A 26,228-nucleotide genomic window follows, 5' to 3' on the forward strand; every position below is an offset into this window, starting at 1 on the left:
CCTGCAGGCTGGGAGGCCGAGCCAACAGAGGCCCCCAGCACAGCGGCAGGCAGAAGCCCCTTCTACTGCTGCAGTGGCATCGCCTGGGCTCCACCCTGGCCCTGCCAATACGTGCACGCCCCTCAGTAACTAACTCCTCCCACGTGGGAGCCCTGTCCTCCCTGTCGTCGCACCCCGATCAAGACATATGTACACGTGGGACTGGGTTTCCTTCCCCAAAAGGCACCAGACACTGCAGGCTGCTGGCCGAGCGATAGTACCTCCTTCTCATCAGCCTCCGGGTTAAAAACGAACAAGCAGCAAAAACCAGGGTGTGGACTCTAACAGAAGCAGTGTGGTCTGCTCCCCGTGGCAGACCTCAGCCCGCCTCCTGACCTCATTGCCAACATGAAAAGGTGAAACTTCGCTGACTTTCTGAGATGAGCACTGACTAACACGGTCCTGTCACGGGGTTAACAAGCCAGAAACAAATGAGAGGGACCTTTCCGCTCTGTGACTCACAGATTCCAACCAGAGGCTGACACTTTTTGACTCTCTGCTGTTTACAGAACCCACGCCACCCCAGCCATTCCCCCCGCCCCCCGCCGACCCAGGAAGGATGCTGGCTGTCAGATCCCCAAAGCAGCTTAACTGGGGCAAACTGTCAGGGCGGGGGCAGAGGGAGGGCGGTCTTTTGATCTCAGTTGCGTTTGTGGGCCAGCTAAGCGCTCTGCAGCACCTGTCAGTTAGATTTAGCCAGGGTCGTAGTGAAACAAATTGCAATTTGTTTAGAGCCATTTTTTCTAAAAAACATGAAGGAGTGTGTCGGACGCATCTTCAGCAGGATGTCCTTTGCACTGACATGCTAAACGCTCTAAACAGGCAGGGAGAAGGAATACCTAGGATCCACAAAGCAAACGGTCCGTTATATAGATCTGTCCTGTGTGTTATGTAGAGATCGGAAAAACCAACACGCAGCCCATGCGTTCTGACAACTCGGACTCAAGCTGTCATGACCCATGAAATCACTCCCAGGTCCCGCTGGCTTCCCCAGGATGACAGAACAGTACCTCTTATCGCACAGACAACCTCACTCAGCTGAAACAGAAGATGGACCTGACGCTGCTAAGAATGAATAAATGTTAACCTTCTTTAAGATGACAATTAACCAAAAGGAGCTTTCTCCTTGAGTAAGAAAGATAGACAGATGATAAGTAGGTAGATAGATGATAGGTAAGTAGATACAGGGACAGATGATAGATAGGTAAGCAATAGATAGATGATAGATGGATAGACAGGGAAGACAGACAGATAGGTAGGTACATATATTGATGAATGGATCATAGATAGATGGATAGATGGTAGGTAACTAAATAGAACCCGGCAAGGAGATCCAACCAGTCCATCCTAAAGGAAATCAGTCCTGAATATTCACTGGAAGGACTTACGCTGAAGCTGAAGCTCCAATACTTTGGCCACCTAATGCGAAGAACCGACTCCTTGGGAAAGACTCTGATGCTGGGAAGGGTTGAAGGTAGGAGGAGAAGGCGATGACAGAGGATGAGATGGTGGGATGGCATCACCAACTTGATGGACATGAGTTTGAGCAAGCTCTGGGAGTTGGCGATGGACAAGGAGGCCTGGCGTGCTGCAGTCCATGGGGTCACAAAGAGTCAGACATGACTGAGTGACTTAACTGAACTTCCTTATAAAACAGAATGTGTCTTACATTAAAATCTAGTTTGAGCCTAGTCACCATGGACCATATGAATAGGATTTGGTCCCTGAAGTCCTCAGAGTGGACTTTGACCACACACGGCTCAAAAACACCCCCTCCCATGGACCCTGTTAGCCTTACCCTGCCTAAAAGCAGGGCATAAGTGACCCAGGGAATAAGTTAATTCTTGATGACTCAGCTTCAGTGGGGTGACTAAGTAGCCATGTGGACAGAGAACTGAGTACTTAAGAGAGCTGGGTCTGAGAACACCCAAGTTCAAGCTTCGAGCCTGCCACTTAAAATCCGGGTGACCTTGGGAAGGTCAGTCAACGTCACTGAATCTGTTTCTACAACTGGAAAACGGAGATAATATCAACTTCACGATGGTGAAAATGACGAGAGACAAGGTATGTATAAAAAGTGCCTAATAGACAAATCTCTGGGCAGAAAAACTGCAAATAACTTATGCACGTGCTCCAGTCCCAAGGAGGTGACACAGTAGAACCCACTCCTTCACTCGTGGGCTGTGCACAGACTCCACTCCGAAGAGTAAACTATGAAGATGGTGGTGGGGGTGGTAATCTTCCAAGAGAGATGTCTGGCCAACACGACCTCAGCCTGGTGATCAGGGTCAACAGTCGTGTCCAGAGGTGGGCGGACAAAGATTCTCTGCTGATCAAACTTCAGTCAGGCTCCTGAACCTTCTCCCAAGTGCATCTGTGCTCTTCCTTGCAAAATCTCACTTTAGCAAGAACCCAGCTAGTAAGTCAATTGAACTCTGGTTAACTCACCCCTGCTCCACTCTAGTATCTGATCTGTTCTTCATCCCCCACCACCCCGCAGGGGATATCCAATCACCCCGGCCCATCTTCATCAAGAATCTTGCTAGGTTGGTTTGGCCAGAATCCCTCTGATGTTCCTTCCGCCTTAGTAATTTTCCATCCACAGACCCCTCCCCTGCCATTCTGCTCCGTGGCTATAAATTCCCACTTGCCCATTGCAATGGTGCTCACGCCTGTCTGATGATTCTGAACAAAGTCAGCCTGACCGTCTATAACTGGTGTCATTGAACACTTTAAAAAAAAACAAAACCCTTCATGGGACATCATGAGACTAGCACTGTGGTACTCCTTTGAAAAACCCACAACTCCACTCTAATCATGAAAAAAACAACAGACACACACAAATTGAGGGACCCGCCCGCTACAGACTACTACCACCCCAGTGTTCTTGCCTCGGAAATCCCATGGACAGAGGAACCTGGCGGGCTACAGTCTGCAGGGTCGCAGAGTCAGGCATGACTGAAGTCACTCAGCACACACACTGCAGACTACTAGACAAGCACTCCCCAGACTGTCAAGGTCATGAAATCTGAGGCACTGTCACACCAAGAGGAACCTGAGGGGACACGACAACGAAACATCACGTGGGACCCTAGCCGGGATCTTGGAACAGAAAAAGTACATTGGTGGAAAAACGAGGAAGTCTGAATTTTAAGAGATGGACATAAGTTAATAATAAAGATGCATCGATACAGGTTTATTTTGTTCGGTAATAAACAAAATTTGTGTCATAATAGTGTAAGATTCTACCACAGGGGTAACCAGGTGTGGGGTGTTCTGAATTCTCTGCACAATCTTTGCAGCTTTTCTGTAAGTCTGAACTATTCTAATATCAAAAGTTTGTCTTATGAAAGGGGAATCTAGGCAAGGGCCACTCAATAGACTGCAAGGTAGGGACAGTGATTCTCATCCGGCTGCTAGGTGCGGATCCTATCCACGCCATACACAAGCCTCACCAGTGGAGGGGGAGGGGGGCTCATGGGTGGGCGTGCAATGGACAGAGAAGATGTGGTTGGACCCCCAGCAGGACAGGAGGGTAGAGAGGAGATGCTGACTCAGAAGGAAGTGAATGGACACGTCTCGGTAATTGTTGGGCTGAACCAAACAACAGAAAAGCCAAAGGTGACTCCTGGGGACACCCCAGCCCCAGGGTTCTGACTCTACTTTGGATATTGCTGCTGTTGTTGATTACTTGGCCAGTGGTGTTTTCCCTGAGGGTACACGAGGGTGGAAAAGTCCATGGTGGCCAAGTCTGACTTCCTATCTGTCTATCTATGTTGCGGAAGAAAAGCAAAGCTCCCTTTGGATCATTGCCATGGTTTCAAAGAGAAAAGGTTAATATCTATACATTCTTAGAAGCATCATGTCCACCCTTGATTTCCATTGAGTGACGATACCCCAAGCCCCAAGTGGGGAATTTTAAACTTTCCCACTCTCTTTTATTTTTTTCTTAATTATTTATTGTTTGGCTTTGCTGGGCCTGCTGCCACCTGGGCTTTTCTCTATTGCGGTGAGCTGGGGCTGCTCACTAGTTGCAGTAAGTGGGCTTCTCTTTGAGGCAGCTTTTCTTGTCGCGGAGTGGAGGCTCCAGGGGCGAGGGCTTCAGTGGCTGTGGCGGGGCTGTGATTCCCTGGCTCCAGGGCACAGGCTCAATAGTTTGTGGTGTGCAGGTTTAGTTGCTCCACCGCATGCGGGATCTTCCCCGACCAGGGATCAAACCCGTGTCTCCTGCATTGGCAGGCGGATTCTTTACCCCTGAGCCATCAGGAAAGCCCTAAACTTTCCCACTGTTACAGGAAACCCCTCTGCACCTCCTACTTCACAGAGGGAACTGAAACCACAGAAGGGAACTCCCTCTACTTTCCCCCCATCACCCCCCAAACTTCCCCACATCCCTCCTAGAAAAGAGGGGAGGATTCTTCTCCTATTGAAATGCCAATCTCTCCTCCCCATCCAGTGCTTTAAAGACATTCCCCATCCACTGCTGGAGAATATATTCACGCTACAAATTACTTCCTCTTTCTCTTCAACCTCTCCCACCTTGCAAATTCATTCCCACCAGACTGTATTATGGCTTAAATTTTTCACCTTTTGCCATGTGGCTTCAACATTCTTCAGTTAAGAACACTGGGACTTCGCTGGTGGTCCACTGGTTAAGAATCTGCCTGCCAATGCAGAGGACACGGGTTCCATCCTTGGTCCTGGAAGATCCCCCACGCCGCGGGGCAAGTATGCCCGTGCGTCACACCTACTGAGGCCCTCACACCCTAGAGCCCATGCCTCACAAGAGAAGCCGCCACAATGAGAAGCCCTCGCACCACCAGCAGACAAAGCCTGAGCATAGAAGTTAACACCCAGTGCAGGCAAAGAAAACAGGGTTGGCCCACTTGACATCTGTGGAAGCTCGAAACACACACACTGGCAGGACTATCTGCCTAAGGAGAACGTGCCCAAGATGACGTGATGGTTCCAGGAAGAGGATGAGAAATCCATGGAGCAGAGCGGCCCAGGCAGACGGGTGTGGTTCACTCACAGACACGTGAGCCAAGGCCGTCTAGATCAGCCGGCTCCCAGCCCATCCACAGACGCATCAACTATAAACACGGTAAACTAGGGCTGGAGACTGTCATGCAGCAATAAGCTGGTACACGTGCTCAAGGATCTCCTGGCTTAAAATACACGACTGTCTTAGTCCATTCGAGCTGCTGTAACAAACTGCCATTGACTGAGTGGCTTAAACAAGAAATATTTATTTTTTCACAGTGCTGGAGGCTGGGAAGTTCAAGGTCAAAGTGCCAGCAGATTCTCTCTGGTGAGAATCCACTTCCGAGCCCACTCCCCGATTCATAGATAGTTGTCCTATTGTGTTCTCACATGGCAGAAGGGGTAAGGAAGCTCTCTGGAGTCTCTTTTATGGAGCACTAATTCTATTCATGAATGATCCCCTCCTCATGACCTAATTATCTCCCTAAAGCCCCATCTCCTATTACCATCCCATGGAGATTAGGATTCAACATATGAATTTGGAGGGGGACATAAACATCCAGTCCATTGCAATGATCAACAATAATCCCTGTGGCCCTGTCTTTGCACTCCAGTCATCTGCCAATCATATGACATCTTTTCAGTCTGAATTCCAGTCACCTGCTCTCACTATTGCTACTTACACCCCCACCAATCCTCCTGAAACCATCTTCCTTCATTCCCCGATGACTGTCTTGTACCAAAAATCTGACAGTTATGAGTCAGTTCCCACCTTACTAGACATTTCCATAGCATTAACCACGTGTCTGCTCCATCCAACACTTTCTGCAAATGTCCTGATAGCTCACCCTTCTGATTTTCTTCCTAGCTCTCTGTCCACCCCTCAATTTTCTTTGTGAATTCTTCTGTTCTCTGCTTTCTGAAATGCCACTGTTACTCGGATGCATGACTAAGCCTTCTTCTCATCTCATATACCCTCCCTCGGTGATCCTATCCACCCTCACGGATCAAGTCATCATCCTAAAACTTCCAGATCACTTATCTCTAGCTAATCTATTTTCCTGAGTTTCTTACCTAAGTATATATCTACTGGATATTTCATCTTGGGCGTTCCACCAACAAATCAAATTCAACATATAAAATTTAAAACATGTTTCTTCCAAACCTACTCCTCCCATCCACATTCTTTGTCAGTGATGAATATCAGCAATCACCCACCAAAGTGCCCAAGCCAGAAGTCTGGGCTTTCTCTTCAGCCCTCCCCTATCCCATCAACATCCAAGTATGGAGGAATTCTGCCAAAGCCACCTCTTAAACATCTTACAAGCCTGTCCATGTTTCCCCATCCCCACTTCTAACCTGGATGGCAGCCACCACCATATCCTTCCTGGGGTCCACTCCTCTCCTAACTGAACTTGTCCCATTTATGCTCCATTTTCTACACTATCAGCAAGAAACTCTTCCAATCGACACAACTACTACTTAAACCCTCTCATGCTTTCTACTCTTTAGATAAATTCTTGACTCTTTAACCAGCTAGCTTCTTTCTATCTAGCCCTGCTCTCTGAAGGGTAGCCGAATATGCCACCCAAAACATGCAACTGTGGCATAAGAATTATTTGAGCCAAAGACAACAGAGAAGAAGCAGATACAAGAAAAGCTCCCTGTCCTCCCCCATGTGCCTAAAAGCAGGACATACATTTTCTTATTTTATTCTTTTATTTTCCCAGGTTTTATTGATATAATTAACATCTAGCACTGTGCTGAATTAAGGAGTACAGCATAATAATTTGACTTCCATATATTGTGAAATATTACCACAGTAAGTATAGCTAACATCCATCATTTCATTCACATACCCAAAAAGGGGTACAGTTTTTCTTCTTTGTAATGAGACACTAAAAAACTGCTTTCCTCTGTCCTGTATTTCTCCATAAATATATGGAGATGGCATATATTTCCATCTTCTGTCTTTAAGGAAGATGACACATAAGCCAGAGTTCTGAGCCACCTGCTTGAGTTACTCATCTTTAGCTGGGTGTCCCCCACTTACACATGAGGTCCATGTGTTTATAGGTGTCTGGTTCTCTCTTGTTAGTCTTTTATTACAGGGGTCTCACTTGGGAATCCAGTAGGGTAGAGAGAAGGTTATTTTTCCTTCCCTATATCCCCTCTTTATCCTCAGCTCTTGCACGCATGGACTCTGTAATTATACAACTCTCTCTCTTTTTTAAAATTGTAATTTATTTATATATTTGGCTGTGCTGGGTCTTCACTGCTGCTCGGGCTCCTCTCCAGTTGCAGCAGGCAGGAGCTACTCTCTAGCCGCAGTGCACGAGTCTCTCATTCAGATGGCTTCTCTCGTTGCACCTCCTGGGCTCTAGAACACAGGCTCAGTAGTTGCAGTGCTCGGACTCAGTCACCCTGAAGCATATGGGATCTTCCCCGACCTGGGATCTAACCCAAGTCCCCTGCATTGGCAGGCAGATTCTTTACCACTGAGCCATCAGGGAAGACTACAACTCTCTTTCCCTTCACCCGTGTGCCATGCTTTCTCTAATCTACTGGTCTTTGCAGTCCCCCTGCCAGATATGTTCTTCCTTTGCTTCCAATGGAAGCTCTGCCCTCGTCCCCCAAGATTGAATCAGGCACCAAAACCATGATGCCTCACAGTTCACATTTCCATGTGGCCATGGATTCCCACAGCCACCATAACCCTCATGACCCTGATCTCAAGTCCAAAACTTCCAATGGACAGCACACTTGGTAAATATTTAGTAAAAAAGCTGAAGGATTCCTACTTCTCCCTTGAAAGATGTTCACATATCAAAAAAGTTGTTAATTTTCAAGTCCCTGGTGGCTCTGTTGGTGAAGAATCTGCCTGCAGTGTAGGAGACCTGGGTTCGATCCCTGGGCTGGGAAGATCCCCTAAAGGAGGTCATGGCAACCCACTCTAGTATTCTTGCCTAGGGAATCCCCATGGACAGAGGAGCCTGGCGGGCTGCAGTCCACAGCGTCTCAAAGAATCGGACATGACTGAACAACTAAGCACAAGTCATAAAAGCACATTATCAAGATCACAGGGCCATCACAATTAATAATTTTTGACTCATTCAACACGTAACCGATACCAATTATAAGCTAAAAGTCTTGTTTATGCTTTCATTCAAGGAAAGGAAACAGACAATAAACCTGTGCTGCTCTAAAAATGGGAAAACGTTACCAAATTAGGGTTGTCTAATAGCAATCCACTCCAGTATTCTTACCTGAAAAATCTCAGGGACAGAGGAGCCTAGCGGGCTACAGTCCAAAAGGTCACAAAGAGTTGGATGTGACCCAGCACGCACACACCGAGACTTGATTGCTCTGACAGCAGGTACTCGGAATGGAATTTCCCCAATGAGGCCAGTAGAGGGAACTGTTGATTGGAAATATCAGGTTCCAGCAGCACCAATGAAGAGGACAGGTTCTTTGTTCCCATCCAGAAGCGGGGGCGGGGGGCTGCACGTGGGAGCAGCAGTGGGGAGCACACACAGGCCATCCTCTCTAACTGGGGAGCACACACAGGTCATCCTCTCTAACTGGGGAGCACACACAGGCCATCCCCTCTAACTGGGGAGCACACACAGGCCATCCCCTCTAACTGGGGAGCACACACAGGCCATCCCCTCTAACTGGGGAGCACACACAGGCCATCCCCTCTAACTGGGGAGCACACACAGGCCATCCCCTCTAACTGGGGAGCACACACAGGCCATCCCCTCTAACTGGGGAGCACACACAGGCCATCCCCTCTAACTGGGGAGCACACACAGGCCATCCCCTCTAACTGGGGAGCACACACAGGCCATCCCCTCTAACTGGGGAGCACACACAGGCCATCCCCTCTAACTGGGGAGCACACACAGGCCATCCTCTAACTGGGGAACAGGACCATCCTCTCTAGCTGGGGAGCACACACAGGCCATCCTCTCTAACTGGGGAACAGGACCATCCTCTCTAACTGGGGAGCAGGACCATCCTCTCTAATTGGGGAGCAGGGCCAGCAGCTTCAAAGGAGGTGGCATTGCTGTGCACGGTCAGAAAGGCTCGGAAAACGAGTTTATGGGAAAAGGCAAGGCAGTGCTAGGAAACCTGAGAGACGTGCCAAGCCCTAATTTATTTTAAACAGAAACCAAGTAAAAGCAAAACCCTTCAAAAATCCATAAAAATCACAATGAAGTCAGACTCAAATCATGGTCGGGTGTAGTGGTAATAAAATAAGATAAATACAATGAAGAGGCGTTTATCCCCGGCTCAGGCCAAGTCATACATTCTCCTCGAAAGTGGGGCCCTCCCCAGATCCAGTTCACAAGTCGGAACACACACAGGCAGCCTGAGCCCCCGGCCGCTGCCTGAAGCCTCCTGGCTCCAGCAGCAAGTGACATGAAGAATGTCATGAAAGGCTTCTTTGGGGTTAGCTGCTCAGTTGTGTCTGACTCTGCAACACCATGGACTGTAGCCTGCAGGCTCCTCTGTCCTTGGGAGTTTCCAGGCAAGAATACTGGAGTGGGTTGCCATTGACTTGGTGGTAAAGAATCCACCTGTCAATGCAGGAGACATAGGTTCGATCCCTGGTCCAAGAAGATCCCACATGCCATGGAGCAACTAAGCCCTTGTACCACAAATATTTAGATCACACTCTTTAAGCCTGGGAATCACAACTACTGAAGCCCAGGAGCCCTAGAGCCTGTGCTCCACAAGAGACGTGACTGCAATGAGAAGCCTGCTCACCACAGCTAGAAAGCAGTCCCCACTCTCTGCAACTAGAGAAAAGTCAGCACATTGCAATGAAGACCCAGCACAGGCAAAAATACCAAATAAAGAAGTTAAAAAATAATGCCAGACTGGCTCTCAGTGCATTTCCTGCAGAACTTTAAAGATATGTTCAAGGAATAACAGGCTTCAGGGATGCACCAGAGGCCATGTGTGCTGAATCAACTTGATATTATCACCAGTTCAGAAGACCCCTGTGGTTTTCTGATTTCATCTTCTGCTGTTCTGTTAAAGGGGAACAAGAAACAGGAAAAGGAAACACCTAAAGCCATCCAATATTTTGGCCACCTGATGCAAAAAGCCGACTCAGTGGAAAAGACCCTGATGCTTTAGAAAGATTGAAGGCCTGAGGAGAAGGGGATGACAGAGGATGAGATGGTTGCATGACACCATCGACTTAATGGACATGAGTTTGAGCAAACTTCCAGAGATAGTGGAGGACAGGGAAGCCTGGCATGCTGCAGTCCATGGGGTTGCAAAGAGTTGGACGAGATCAAGAGGCTGAACAATAAACAAAGCCACCCTCCGGGATGTAATTCATTCCTTCCATTATCTCACTTTATATTTTTGTTAGGGCAAGTCTGGTAGAGGTTAAAATTACTGGTATTACTGATATTTAGGGATTCTTGGAGGCTTTATTTTCATACATTCTCACCATAGAAAAAGCCTAATTCAGGTTCAGTTGTGTTTTTCTTTTACATTTTATTTTTTATGTGAACCATTTTTTAAAAAGCCTTTATTGAATTTGTTATAATATTGCTTCTGTTTTGTGTTTTGGTTTTTTGACCATGGCCACAATGCATAGGGGATCTAAGCTTCCCGACCAGGGATTGAACCCCCATCCTTTGCATTGGAAGGCAAAGTCTTAACCACTAGACCACCAGGGAAGTCCCTCAGCTGTATCCTGATTCTGCAGAACTCGAGGAGGTTAGGCTTTGAAGAGAACACCGGACAGGCAGATCAGGCATTTGCATCCTAATTTACACTCCAAGGCCGGGCTCCTGACTCTCAGCCAAGATACACAGCTGTGATATCAAATAATACAAACGTGTGGTCACTTCCCAGTCTTCCTTAACCACAAAGATTCGGTGGGGCCAACGCTGACCAGGTCAAGTCAACTGGGGTCACTGCACCGCCCTGGCCAGTGACTTGTTTGGTCAGGGCCGGGTATGTGAGGCAAGCCTGACAGCTGTAACCAAAGCTGTGCTGGAGGCTTCTGGAAATGCTCTCCCATCTCAGAGAACAGAACATGGACTGGGACTTGCTCCTTCCCAAAGCTTCCTATGCTGTAACGTGAAGCCACGCTGCTTGGAGCTGCCAGGCCATCTTGAGCCCAGAGGGAAAAGGTCAAGAATTTCTGAGAAGCCGGGCCCAGGTCCTGACAACACAACACCACAAAATGAAGCAACCACCCTTCACTCCCAACTGTTGCCTTCAGACAGGTCATGTTGCAAGAGAAGGCCGTTTTCTCATCGTGGAAGCTTGTTTCGTTGGACACTCAGGAGACTGCACCCAAAAGCCAGAGCAGATCCTGCTGCTGCTGCTGCTGCTGCTAAGTCACTTCAGTCGTGTCCTATCCTAGGCGCCAGTAAAAATCACAGAAACGCAACTGCACCTGTGCCTCAGACGGTAACGACTCCGTCTGCAATGCGGGAGACCTGGGTTCAATCCCTGGAATGGGAAGATCCCCTGGAGAAAGAAACGGCAACCCACTCCAGTATTCTTGCCTGGAGAATCCCCATGGACAGAGGAGCCTGGTGGGCTATAGTTCATGAGGTTGCAAAGAGTCGGAAACGACTAAGCATTAACACACACACAAGTGCAAACAGTAAGCGAAGTCCATTTGAGCTGACGCGTTCTCAGCCCTGGGGGATATGCTGGGAAGTTGAAACTGGCACAGCTTCTCCTAAAAGCCACTTGGTAGGGCCTTCCCTGGTGATCCAGTGGTTAAGACTCCACACTTCCACTGCCGGGGCCGCCTGTTCAGTCCCTGGTCGGGGAACTAAGATCCCACAGGCCCTGTGGCAAGGCCAACAACAACAACAGAAAGCCACTTGGCAGGGGCTCCGTAAATGGACAGGTTGAAAACGTGCCGGTCCTTTGATGAAGCGATTGAGTTCTAAGAATCTGTGCGTACATTTCTCCTCTTTCCTTCTCTGCCCTGCTCTGACCTCCACAAACCACACCTGCGGGGTCCCTTAGCCCTGAAGTCTCGGGTGTGACTTAGCAGGGGCCCTGTGGAAGGTGCCAGAGGGGATGTGCTTCTGGTCCCCGCCTGCCTTCTAGCTAGGGGGTTCAGGTGACCCAGGCCCCAGCTCCTGGGGGCAGCCCTCCCCTCTCCCCCGCCCCCAGGACCCTTCCCTGAGCTCGGGCCCCATCTCCACTCGCAGTCCCCTTAACCATTGCTCGGTTTAGCCTCTGAGTGCACCTGCTGCTCTACTGTACCACCAGGATGTTGGCGGGTACACGCCCCCCCCCCCTCCAAACTGTCCCCCTCGCATCCCACCAGCCCCGACCCCGACACGAACGGCTGCACTCTGGCGTTGTCTGTAACCGGCTAATTCAGAAACCCTCGAGCATGAGACTTTAAATTCAGGAGATGGGGTTACGTGGGCCCTTGACCGCCCCTGTAGACCCAGCACTTAACACAGCCATTGGACATGAAGTGACTGCCGGATAAATATGTTTTAAAAGAAGATCTTGTATAGTAAAGATGAGCCACAGTTGACTGACTTTCTCAGTTACTGGACGCCAGGGACACGGACGTGAACACACCATCACTCAGGTGTGTGCTGTAGGAACCAGGCAAATCTCGTGTCCACTGGTCCATGCAGAAAGATCTCCTAGATCTACTGAGTGAAAACAATTAAAATCAAGTCTCTACAGAATTGCCCCATCCAAGTAAATAAAAGGTGCCTGCACACACTTTGTGTTTGAAAAGGAGAGACTGAGTTCTGGCAAAGTAACCAGCTGGAATGCGGCCAGTCAATGAGAGACCGGGGAGAGAGAGAAGGGACAATTCTTTTATTTTTTTTAAACAGTTTTTTAAAATATTTATTTGGCTGGACCAGGTCTTAGCTGCAGCATGTGGGATCTAGTTCCCTGACCGGGGATCGAACCCAGACCCCCTTGTACTGGGAGTGCAGAGTCTTAGCCACCGGACCACCAGGGAAGCCCTGGGAAATTTCTAATGATTTTTTAAAACAATACTTCTGTAGTGATTTTTCACCATAAGCACTTATTACTATATGTTTTTTGGTAGTAAGAAATCATCAAATAAATAAAGCTGGTTATAGAATTGGATTAAAACGGGGCATCATTTGATTCTATCCACTGAAATCACAAACAGCCTCTTCGGTTAAAATATCAGTACGTGAAAGTCATAACAGAAGCTCTCAGCTGCTGTCCTTTATCCTCGCTGTGATCTAGTGATGGCTGTGTCCCTGTGATAACATCTCACCCGGCTCCGTGAACCACTCCAGCTCCAGCTCCGAGGCCCGCTGACAGGCACCGGGGCCACCATTCTGTATGGGAACCTGTGACACTCCATTCCCAAAGTGAGGTCCCCAGACCTGAAGCACCAGCCTCACCTGGGAACTCGCTGAAACGTGCACTGCGAGTCTCACCCCAGGCCTTGCTGCTGCTGTTTACTAAGTCATTTCCGACTCTTTGTGACCCCACAGACAACAGCTCGCCAGACTCCTCTGTCCATGGGATTTTCCAGGCAAGAATCCTGGAGTGGGTCGCCGTCTTCTGCTCCAGGGGATTTCCCGACCCAGAGCTTGAACCCGAGTCTCCTGCATTGTCAGGTGGATTCTTTACCATTGAGCCACCTGGGAAGTCCCAGACCTACACAATCCAAAACTCTGGGGACTGGGTCCAGCCATCTGGGTTAAAACACAGATTATCCACCTGTGGGTTATGATGATTCAGCTTGTAACTGAGCAGGATCCTCCGGGGCCTTCCCAGGACAGACACCCCCACCCCGACCACAACCTCTGCCAGCCTCTTCTTTGTACAAAAAAAAAAAAAAAAAAAAGGTTAGCCTCCTGCTGCTGCTGCCGCTAAGTCGCTTCAGTCGTGTCCAACTCTGTGTGACCCCATAGACAGCGGCCCACCAGGCTTCCCCATCCCTGGGATTCTCCAGGCAAGAACACTGAAGTGAGTTGCCATTTCCTTCTCCAATGCATGAAAGTGAAGTTCCAAAGAATAAATTTAATCAGAGTAGTGAGAAAATGCAGAAATAAAGGAGAACAGTCAAGCAAAACAAATGAGTAATAGTTTAGCCATTAAATAAAGTCAAGGACCTTCAGTTCCTTCTCAAGGGCCACAGGTGATATTCTGAGCCACGTCCTCTGAGCTGTTTTGCAGATACTGAAACCCCCACCAGGTGGAAGAACTTAACTGTATGCTGCCCATAAGCACGAGACCCCAGACCGCTTGGAACTAGAGGTTGATGAGGTTGACTTCCAGTTATCTCACCACCAGCCAATCAGCAGAATGTTCACAAGCTGATCAGACACCCGAAACCCCTCTTCCTCATCCTGTCTTTAAAAACCCCTCCCTGAAAGCCTTCAAGGAGTTGCAGCCTTTGGAGCACTACCTGCCTGGATTCTTTACTTGGCGCCGGCAATAAATGCTGCCCTTCCCTTCACCACAACCCAGGGTCAGGAGGTTGGCTTTACTGTGTGCTGGCAAGCGGACCCAAGTTCGGTTCAGAAACAAGCTCAAGTCTGACAACCAAGCTCTGTGCTCCGAGGTCATGATACTCTCAGGGAGGAGGGCAGCAAGTCACCATCCCCAGCTGTATCAGTATATTAGGGAAAAATCATGTCCTCACATGGAGGCAATTAAGATAAAGAAGGAAACACTGTTTTCTTTAAAATATAGCACGGCAGAGGATGAGATGATTGGGTGACATCACCGACTCGATGGATGTGAGTTTGAGCAAGCTTCAGGAGTTGGTGATGAAGAGGGAGGCCTCGTGTGCTGCAGTCCATGGGGTCGCAAACAGTCGGACATGACTGAGCGATTGAACTGAACTGAATAGCACAAAAACTACACTCCACCCTTCCCTGCTCCCAAACAATTCAGTGCCAAACCTTGGTGGGCAGAGCCAGGAGGCTCCCTGTAGGCCTGGGTGGGTCAGGGCCCCAGTGGAGGGAGCGGACACCGTGCCAGGGGGAGGGAAGTCCATACAGAGCATGAACAAATCAGTTAAATAGGTCAAGGGCTGTGGAAGCCAGGAAAAAGAGGAAATACATTACGTTTTGTTTCTAAAAGAAGATAAACAGAATTCATCGACACGTCCAATCGTTAACAATGGTTCCCTCCAGAAAGTAAAAACGGAAAGACCTGGCAGTGAGGAGCTAAGTGATTTTCACCCTTAACTTTAACTGCTTGTGTGTTTTATTTTCCAAACATTATCTACTATATTTTACAATCAGCTTATCAGAACATCGGCAGGGCTCCGTGGAGAAAGCACCAGGAGAGCCGCCACGTTGCCAGCCTCCTCCAGCATGACCCAGTCTGGGTTGCAGTCCCAACCCCCCCCACACCCCCACCGCTGGTACCTGCACACTTCAACACACCCCAGCCATCTGCATCCCACCAGCTGCTCTGCAGTCTAAGCTTTTTGGAGGGGAGGCTCCACCAGGGACCACCAGCTCTCTTGAGGGCAGAGCAGGAAGTCCATGAACACAGGAGTCTGCCCCCTGTCTCCACTTCCCACAAAAGCAACGGGCAGAAGACTTATCTGTACCAGAAACCACAGAAAGACACCATCCACTGGCCAGAATTCCTGGAAGGAATTTCTGTCAAATGCAGTGGAGACAGAAGCAGGTTGCAGGCAAGGACAGGGCATTACAGGTATTTGACCTGTAATGTACAGGTATGAGACCTCGGGGGGCTCCACCAGTGTCCCCAGAGAAAGAGGGGCTACAGAGATGCATGGAGAGCCACTGATGCCGTTTCCAACCCCCAGGCACATGAGCCAAGCCCGTGGTGCTCCCACACCCAGCTCCTACTGCTGCAGAGATGACACCAGGCAGGGGGCAGGGGACATTCAACCATGATGGCACAGGCTGCTGGCCCACCCCACGCCTGCAGCCCAGGACGGGGAGCAGCTGGGGTCCCACACCTGCAGCCCAGGGTGGGGAGCAGCTGGGGTTTCACGCCTGCAGCCCAGGGAGAGGAGCAGCTGGGGTGACTGATCCCAGCCTGCCTGGGTTTCTCCCTCTAGGTCCCAGGCTCAGACCCAGAGCCTGGAAAACACACGGAGCCCTTTTCTTCTCTTTTTGCTGGGCCTCTCTCTAACCTTGAAAGGACCTACGCCATCATCTTTTTAATTTATTGTTTTTTTATTGGAGGATAATGGCTTTACAATGTAGTGTTAGTTTCTGCTGTACGACAGAGTGAATCAACTCTATGTATACATATATCCCCTCCCTCTTAAGCCTCCTTCTCACGAGGCCCCATCTCACCCCTCTAGGTCATCACAGAGCACCGAGCTGAGCTCCGTGTGTTGTACAGTAGCTTCCCACTAGCCATGTCATCTTTGACTTAAATAAACCAGTTAGAGAGGCACGAACCCTGCGTAAAGATAATCGAACTTTGTATTCTTCCAAATTCCCATGTTGAAACCCCAGTCCCCACTGTGTCTGTACTTGGAGATGGAGGTTTTGTGCAGGTAACTTAAGGTTAAATGAGGTCATATGGGTGGGGCCCCGATCCAACAGGACTGGTGTCCTTACACGAGGAGACATGAGACCCCTGGATCTCCTCTCTCTGCCATGCAAGGACATAGCAGGGAGATGCCACGTGCAAGCCAGAAAGAGAGGCCTCCCCAGGAACCAAGTGGCCCAGCACCTTGACCCTGGACTTCCAGCCTCCAAAACTGTGAGAAATAAATTTCTGCTGTTTAAGCTCCTAATGTATGGTGATTCTGTTAATAGCAGCCCAAATGGACTAAGACATTAGTATGCTCATAAAGAAAAAACTACATGAGTTTGAGCAAACTCTGGGAGATACTGAAAGACAGGGAGGCCTGGTGTGCTGTAGTCCATGGGATTGCAAAGAACCTGGACACAGCTGAGCGACTGAACAACAACAACAACCCAATGAATAGTGTTAAAACAAACAAATGAAGTCATGTGGAGCATTTCCAAAGATGCTAAGAGTAAAGAAGAGAAAAGAAAAAACAATGATGACAAAGAGTTTAGGGAGGAGGATCTAAGCTACACCTAAGAGGGAATCCCGGAAAGAAAAAATAAAACAAGGCTGATGCAGTGTTCAAAGAAGTAACAAGAAAGTGTTCCCGAAAATAAAAATATGCCTAACATGAGTCAAACAAAGAGAGAAGGAATGGAAATACACAGTATGGCTGTTTTCGGGTTTTTTTGTTGGCGGTGGTTGGTTGGGTTCTGTGCCCTGTCAAGGATGGGGGGCAGGCATCATCACAGTTTAAGACACATCAGGGTGTCACAAAGACAAAAATCAGGCTGCACTCGGATTGCTCCTCTGCAACACGGTTCTTTTTTTTTTTTAAACAGGAAAACGGCAAGTTGTTATTTTCTGTGTGACTACAAAATAAAAATATTTTCAAATAGGCAAGAATTCAGAAAGGGCCTCATGGGTATTGATAGCATAGGCACCACTGATACCCTTACACACACAAAGAGCTCTTGCAAATCACTAAGTAACCTCTTCTTCCTGTTCGTTCTCATGCTCTAGGATGAGACTTGGGCTCCAGTCCACGCCATGGCCCCGCTGCCCAGAGATGCCTGCCAACCTGTGGCAATCCCAGAGGGAACTGGAGTCTGGCACTCTACACTCTCCACCGGCCGTGGAGACCGCTTACCTAGATGGCTCAGCATTTCAAAGGCCTGGGACCCAAGTGGAGATGGTGTTTCTCCTTTTGTACGTCCCTTCATGACCTACCCTTTCACGCACACCTCTTTGAGTTGGCATCACCCACCGTCCAGAAGGGCTGAAAGCCAGCCCAGACCCACCTCTCCCGCTGTGGCCTACCATCTCAACCCCTGGGACCTGAGCTTTCTGCCACACGGCCTGTGTTTCTTCTCTGCTCTGTGACAAGGACTCCATGTCCACCAGGGTCATCTCGCCCCCGTCACCACCCACCCAGCCTCATGCCACCCAAGTGCACCTCCTCACCTTGGATCTAGACCCTTGATCACCTGGTCCTGCTTCCTCATGGGGCCACTTCTTCCCCCATCCTAGAGGCGTTCAGTCCTTGCCCTTCCTAAGATGAGCCAGCTCCCTCTGGGTCCCCGGGCTTTATGGTGTCCGAACAGGCACTGCCTGCCTCTGACTTCTGCAATGCCCAGCACAGGCCCCCTCCTCCATGACCCCAGTCCCAAAGCACCAGGCTAGATGGGGTGTTCTCACCCCACATCTCCGGACACACCTTCCATCGGAGCCCCATCAGATGGCTATTGAGCTGGACAATTACTCAAGGGCAGAAATGCCCTTCACTTCACTACCCCTGGTGCCTGCCTTGGTCCTTGGTCAGTGGGCGGTTAATCAGTGATAAGGCCTCGGTCACTGAACGCTTCTCACAAAATCCTTTTACTCTTTTGCACCTGGGCTTTCAGAGTCCGGAGTGCCTCCATATGAGGGAAGGCTTCACGCGGACAGGTGTGAGTGAGCACAGTCCAAACACCTGGCTGACTCTGGCGGTTTTCCACCTTAGGCGTCTTGATTGAAAAGCAGGTGTGCTCAGATGACTTCCCGTTAAAAGGATGAAACGGCAGGACACTGAGTCTCTGCTTCGCCCGAGCTCCAAGATCAGCCACTCAGGCAGGCTTAGACATGGGAGTCGGTGATGCAGGGTGGGATAGCAGGGTCCGCCTCGGGTGGCCCCCACAGAAGTTCCCTTTCCAGAATCGACATGCAGTCTGCTCCGGGGCATTTTCTGCAGCTTCCCGGCCCTGACTCCAGTTCTCTGCAGCTCTCAGTAACACTCAGCAACACTAAATGGTGGCCCACATTCCTTTCATAGACAAACACCCTTTCTTCTGAACTCAGCCTGAAGCAATTTCTCTCCTGGAAGCTGAGAACCCAAGTGATGCAATAGATAGAATTTTGAAAGCCAAGAATTTTGAAAGCGGTCAATTACAAACCCAGTTAATGCTACCGTTACAAATAAAGCGTGGGTCTGAAGGAACAAGCATAGTTTCATGTTCGTCTCACAATGTTAAAGTTAAGTTGCTCAGTCCTGTCGGACACTTTGTGACCCCATGGACTGTAGCCTACCAGGCTCCTCTGTCAATGGGGATTCTCCAAGCAAGAACACTAGAGTGGGTTGCCATCCCCTCCTCCAGGGGATCTTCTCATCCAGGGATCGAACCCAGATCTCCTGCAGTGCAGCCAGATTCTTTACCATCTATCTGAGCCACCAGGAATGTCCGAATCCAGTTCCAAATCGGAGAGCTGTGCACAGTTCGCTTGGCAATGCTGGTGTAAGGATCACCTCTAGAGATAAAAATCCTGGGCAGGAAGGATGTTTACCCTTTACAAGGTGCTCTCACTAACAAGCCCCACCTTGTCATGCTAACACCCTCTCAGCAAGAAGCCCCTGGTTTTTCTCTACATCTCCAGGCAAAGTGCAAAGTTATCTCCTAAATGTGTCCACATTTTATACATTAACTGTCACTAGGGTCTCTCCCACTCATGAGTTCACCAGCATCTTTCGGACCCTGGGTCTCCGAGCACTGGTCGGGTGTTAGGCTCTAGGAGAGCTGACGTGGAAGCTGGGTGTCCAGTACAGTTTCACGGTCAAAGGCTTCGGGCAGTTGCAGAGCTAATTCCGCCCCACACTGAGTCCCGCACCAGCGGGTAAACTGCACTTGTAACAGAGAACAGACCTGACTCCACACTGGGTCTATTCCTTTCAGCGCAACCCCTGTGCTCCGAGGCCCGTGCTTAGTCATGCTGGATCTCCACCTTTTGTAAGACAATGCTGCCTAGGCCTGAACTGTACAGGACGGCCCATTCTCAAGGCTCTGACCTTTAAAAGTGTAACACGTTTCCATTCATATAGAGATTAAGGGTGGCAGAGCAGAAAATAACAATTGTCCTGGTGGAGATTTACAGGAACCTTGTGACCAGACCTGCTCAGACAGCCGCAAGAACAGAGGATTCTAGCACCAAGAAGGTTGTAAGCGACCAGCCACACACACCCCTCTCCCCTTTTAGTAAAAATGAGCCTAAATTCTAACTTGGGTAAGATGGTTCTTTGGGGGCCCTCGTCCACCATCTCCTCGGTCTTCTGGCTTTTTGAATAAAGTCACTATTCCTTGCTCCAACCCGTGTCTCTGGACTGACTGTCCTGTCCTGCAGACAGCAGTGCAGGCGTGGACTCAGCAACACACTGTCCCAAATGCACAAACAGAATGCACCCACCCTCGACCCTTTCCTGTCCTTCTCAGCAGTAAAGCATGACCTCTGATCAGTGACACACTTGCGACACCAGTCTCAGGAGCTGAGGTCAAGTGCAGGCCCCCCATGGCCTGGGGGCCCTGGTCCGACCTCGTGGGCTCTGGGGAGGGAAGGTGAAGCTCGGTCTTACCTGCCTGGGCAGCCGTGATGAGGGCCGTGTTCCCCTCGCTGTCCTGCCAGTTGACATCAACATGGGGGCACTCTGCTAAGATCACCACAGTATCCACAAAGCCGTGGTAGCAGGCGACAATAAGGCCGGTCTAGAAATGAAGAGGGAAGTGGGTCAGAAGGGCAGAGCGAGCATCATCACTGCAGACCCTGCCAGCATCCCAGTGGGCAGGGCGAGCAGGGGTGAGAGGTCAAGGACCCAGTTTCAGTTCTCAGCATCCAGCTGGAGCAGCCGGCCATGGTCTGTTCTCACATGTGTGGGGAGCGCTGTGCCCAGACACTTTCGGGTATGCCCTGCCCTCAGGGCACTTGCATTCCATTCTTTGTTGTTGCTGTTGTTTGTTTTTACATTCATATCAACAACTGATTTTAACCCAACCTCACTGGGTTCTTTCTAGTTTTTCTTCCTTGCCATGAATGCAATTCCCTTTGTCAACAGTGAGAAAAGTGGTTCTCATTATGCTTAAATATTTATTTATTTATAAAATGTCTTGCATTTAACTATTTCTTGCCTTTATCACGATCCCACCTCAACATAGATTTATTTCTCATCCAGCTCCAGAAGCTGGGGAAGCCTGCCAAACGGAAGTCTCTTACTTCCTTGCAGAGTTGCCAGATACCAATAATTTGCATTCCATTCTAACCGGAGGAAAAGGCATCCGCTACAGACCTAAGACGTGAATGTGTTATAAAGTAGACTCCTCGGGTCAGGGAGGTTGTGAGACCAGGGTCCACTGTGCACGGGAGGGTTCACTGAGATGGGACATCGGCTATGGACAGAGGAGGTGGAAGAAGATGCCAAGGGGACGTGGAGGGGGAAGGTGCAGACAGAGGGCCAGGTCTGGCCACCCAGGGACAAGCCTGCAGGTTGCTGACCACAGGTGGTTTCAGTGGTCAGGGCAACACTAGAGTTTGCTCTCAGTGAGATGGGGAGTGATTGGGGCAGTCCGCTGTCAATCACCTGCATTAAATTCTGGCTGTTGGGTAGAAATCAACCGAGTTTTCTATTCAAGTAGTAACAGTTTTCTGTTTTACTGACTTCGCCAAAGCCTTTGGGTGGATCACAACAAACTGTGGAAACTTCTTAAAGAAATGGGAGTACCAGACCACCTGACCTGCCTCCTGAGAAATCTGTATGCAGGTCAAGAAGCAACAGTTAGAACTGGACATGGAACAACAGACTGGTTCCCAATCGGGAAAGGAATACATCAAACCTGTATATTGTCACCCTGCTTATTTAACTTATATGCAGAGTATATCATGTGAAATCCCAGGCTGGATGAAGCACAAGCTAGAATCAAGATTGCTGGGAGAAATATCAATAACTTCAGATATGATGGTTGAGATATGATGACACCAACCCTTATGACAGAAAGTGAAGAACTAAAGAGCCTCTTGATGAAAGTGAAAGAAAAGACTGAAAAAGTTGCCTTAAAACTCAAACTCAGAAAACTAAGATCATGGGATCCAGTCCTATCAATTCATGGCAAATAGATGGGGAAACAATGCAAACAGTGAGAGACTTTATTTTCTTGGGCTCCAAAATCACTGCAGATTTGATTAAAATCAAATCACTTTCATTTAATCCATGAAATTAAAAGATGATTGCTCCTTGGAAGAAAAGCTTTGACCAACCTAGACAGCATATTAAGAAGCAGAGACATTACTTTGCCAACAAAGGTCCGTCTCGTCAAGGCTATGGTTTTTCCAGTGGTCATGTATGGATGTGAGAGTTGGACTGTAAAGAAAGCTGAGCGCTGAAGAATTGATGCTTTTGAACTGTGGTGTTGGAGAAGACTCTTGAGAGTCCCTTGGACTGCAAGGAGATCCAACCAGTCCATCCTAAAGGAAATCAGTCCTGAATATTCATTGGAAGGACCAATGCTGAAGCTGAAGCTCCAATCCTTTGGCCACCTGATGCAAAGAACTGACTCATTAGAAAAGACGCTGATGCTGGGAAAGATTGAAGGCAGGAGGAGAAGGGGACGACAGAGGATGAGATGGTTGGATGGCATCACCGATTCAATGGACATGAGTTTGAGCAAGCTCCAAGAGTTGGTAATGGACAGGGAGGCCTGGCGTGCTGCAGTCCATGGGGTCATGAAGAGTCAGACACAACTGAGTGACTGAATTGACTGACTGAAGAGTGGAGAGTCAGGGGTGTGGTGTTCCCATTCCCCTCAGCCACACACACAGCTCCTAAGGCCCTTGGAATTCAGTTTTTGTATGCTGATGAGATGACTCACGGTGGAGGTGGGTGCCAGGTGGCTTCAGGTTGGAGCTGGTTTCTAGAAAGCTTAGAAGGGTTGATCTGTTAGTTCCACTGCTCCCCCCACATACCCACTCCTATCTCTGGGGTGGAGTAGAGAAGGATTGAAAACTGAGACCAATCACTAATGATTCAACAGCTGTACAGACCATGCCTACTTAATGAAACCCCCGTAACATTTGAAACAACAGGGTGCAGAGAGCTTCTGCATTGGTGAACACTTCGCGGTGCTGGGAGGGGGAGCTTCTAGAGAGGGTAAGGAAGTCCCACAACCCTGCCCCCACACCTGGTGCTTTTCTTCCATCTGTGCTTCTGTTCCCGAGTTGCAGCCTTTATAATAAAGCAGTAATAGGACTTAAGGGGCTTCCCTGGTGATTCAGTGGTAACGAATCCACCTGCCGATGCAAGAGAATCACGTTCGGTCCCTGGGTCAGGAAGATCCCCTGGAGGAGGACATGGCAACCCACTCCAGTATGCTTGCCTGGGAAATCCCATGGACAGAGGAGCCTGGCGGGCTACAGTCCATGGGGTCGCACAGAGTCAGACACAACTGAGCAACTGAGCACACACGCAGTGGGACTTAAAGCACTTTCTCAAGTTGTGTGAGTCATTCTCACAAATTACTGAACCCAAGGAAGGGCTGTGGGAACCCCTAAATTTATAGCCAGTCAGTCAGAAGGAGGCCCCTGATTCTTACGACTTGCATCTGAGGTGGGGGCGGCCTTGTGGGACTGAGCCCTGAACCCACGGGTCCCCACTGACTCTAGACAGTGTCAGAATTGAATTGGACTGTTGGACACCCTGCTGAGGTTGGAGAACTGGAGAACTGGTGTAGAAAAACAACATGGATTTGGTGTCAGAGAAATCCACATGCTTGGCATGAGAAAAAAAGACCCCACAAGGGACTCCTGCAGATGCTGGACAGACGAAAATGCAGGTGGTCACTGTGCACCAGGATCAGGACAAAAGCCCCACGTGCCGGCACCCTGACCACAGATTTCTAGCCTCCAGAACCCTGAGAAATAAATTCCTGTTGTTAAGCTTCCTGTTGTCGGGCTTCCCTTGTGGCTCAGCTGGTAAGGAATCTGCCTGAAATGCGGGAGACCTGAGTTCGATCCCTGGGTTGGGAAGATCGCCTGGAGAAGGGAAAGGCTACCCATTCCAATATTCTGGCCTGGGGAATTTCATGGATGGTATGGTCCGTGGGGTCACAAAAACCTATTTTATGATGTTTCCTTACAGCGGCCAAAGGTGATCAAGGCACTTTGCAACAAAGGATTCAGTGAGATCCCAAAATAAACCCCAGAGTTAGAAATCAGGAGTGAATGAGCAGGTGACTGAGCCTTGCCAGCTGCACCCACCAGCGCTTGGGGATGCAAAGCTGAAGTTTAGGACAACCCCAGGTGGCCCAGCTCTTTTTACCAGATTTTTTTTTTTTTTCTACACTGGGTCTTTGCTGATGCACACATGCTTTCTCTAGCGGTGGTGGGCGGGGACTCATCTCTAGTGGCGGTGGGCGGGGACTTTGCTCCAGTGGCGGTGGGCGGGGACCCCTCTCTAGTGGCGGTGGGCGGGGACTCCTCTCCAGTGCCGGTGGGCGGGGACTCTGCTCCAGTGGTGGTGGGCGGGGACTCCTCTCTAGTGGCAGTGCCCAGGCTGTTCACTGCAGGGGCTTCCCTTGTTGTGGAGCACCGGCTCTAGGGCCCTCGGGCTTCAGTAATTGTTATTTGTACCAGATTTTTAATAAGAATGTATTTTTTCATGGAATGAGGAGAAGAGGTGAGCAACCCCCCTGCTTATTTCAATAAGGCTCCAAGTTGCTCTCCCAATATACTATACTAAATGTCAAGCATTACAATTTTTGAAGTTTTAAAGAACACTATTGATTCTTTAATGCTGACATTCATACTGCAGCCAAATGAGCTGTATAATTCTGTGACTACAGTAAAGGCTATTTCATTCCTTCTTGCTTATCCAATCTTTGAAACAGGTCATTCTATCTATAGGATGAAATATTTCACAATAATTTAATTTAAAGGAGAAAGGAGCATGGAGTCAGCCCAGCCAGGCTCTAACTTACAAGCTTTCTGTGTCTCTGATAACCAGAGTTCACTGCTACCAACACCTCCATCCCACCAGCTAACCTGTTGACTCTCTGCAATGGCCCAGAGGATGTGAGACTCCCCTTGAACTTCTTTGGATGATAGTATTTCTCAAATATTCTACAATCTCCTCCTAACTTACAAATGAGGCATGTTGTACAAAATATAGCCACTTCCTTTTTATATAATTCCATAAGAAGTTCAGATTTACCACAGGAAAAAAAAAATCCAAAAATATAGATTAGAAAAAAAAGTTTTCAGTCCAGACACACAATCACACACATACTTTAAAAAAAAAAATGTAAACCAAAACACAAGACTATTTGCTGTATGTTTGTCAGAAATACACAGTAACAAAAGTACCTGTGTGTCAACATTTCCAGCGGCTGTGGGACATTATACATATGGCAGAATCTTAGTAATTTAATGGATTTCTACTCTTGGACTCGAGATTGTTTCCCATTTTTCACTATTATGAGTCAAACCTGCCTTGAAAATTCCTAGAGCTGAGGCTGTGTGCATATCATTTCTTATTTTCCTCAAGAGACATTCTTAGAAGTAGTATTTCTGGATTAAAGGAAAGAGTTATTTTGAAAGTTTGTTTTTTTTTAAATATATATTGCAAACCTGTGCTTCAGAAACATCTGAAAGGACATCTGCCTTTGCTAATCCTGCCATCCAACGCTTAGGTAAGATTCGGGGAGTTCTCTGGCGGTCCAGTGGTTAAGAAGCCACACTTTCACTGGGGAGGGCTCAGGTTCAATCCCTAGTCTGGGAACTAAGATCCCAGAAGCCATGTGGTGGTGTGGCCAAAAGGAAAAAAAAAAAAGAATTCCATATTAAAAGGAAGAATTTCTTTTGGCAAGTAATGAATAGAGAAATGCTCCCCAGGGTTCCTGAAGTTCTTGATTCTTTCGAATCATCCTCACCCCCACTCTTCTACCCCAACAAGAAGGGTCTTTTCTAGAATCACGACCCTTCCAGCCCTTAAGGTAAGCCTTCCCCAAATGTACATAGGCCCCTCCTGAGAATGGCCTTGGAACTCTTAGCATGACCTTAAGTCAGAAGTGAAGATTATCAGAAAAAAACACAGATAACGAAATATAAGGGCTCAGGATAAAATGGTGCTGAACACAGAAGTAGTAGCTCTAGTCTCCACAGAAACTTCCACAATATTAAAAATCATTAGCTGGGACTTCCCTGGTGGCTCAGAAGTACAGAATCTGCCTGCCAATGCAGGAGACACAGGTTCGATCCCTGGTCCAGGAAGATCCCGCTCACCACGGAGCAACTATCAGGCCCGTGCTCTAGAGCCCAGGTGGGCAACTGTTGAAGCCTGTGGATGCCAGAGCCCGTGCTTCACAACAAGAGAAGTCACTGCAGTGAGAAGGCTG

General features: G+C 48.8%; 1 protein-coding gene across 2 annotated transcripts in view; it reads right to left on the reverse strand.

Annotated features, from left to right (window-relative positions):
* Positions 1-26,228, reverse strand: part of ANKRD33B (ankyrin repeat domain 33B) — a 101,490-nt gene that overhangs the window by 19,356 nt on the left and 55,906 nt on the right. For both annotated transcript variants that reach the window (XM_010816845.4, NM_001205847.3), the window contains exon 2: positions 20,426-20,555. In XM_010816845.4, the coding sequence (XP_010815147.2) occupies positions 20,426-20,555 (130 nt within the window). The remainder of the gene's footprint in view (positions 1-20,425; positions 20,556-26,228) is intronic.

This window comes from Bos taurus, chromosome 20 (genome assembly GCF_002263795.3).
Source record: "Bos taurus isolate L1 Dominette 01449 registration number 42190680 breed Hereford chromosome 20, ARS-UCD2.0, whole genome shotgun sequence".
Lineage (NCBI taxonomy): Eukaryota > Metazoa > Chordata > Mammalia > Artiodactyla > Bovidae > Bos > Bos taurus.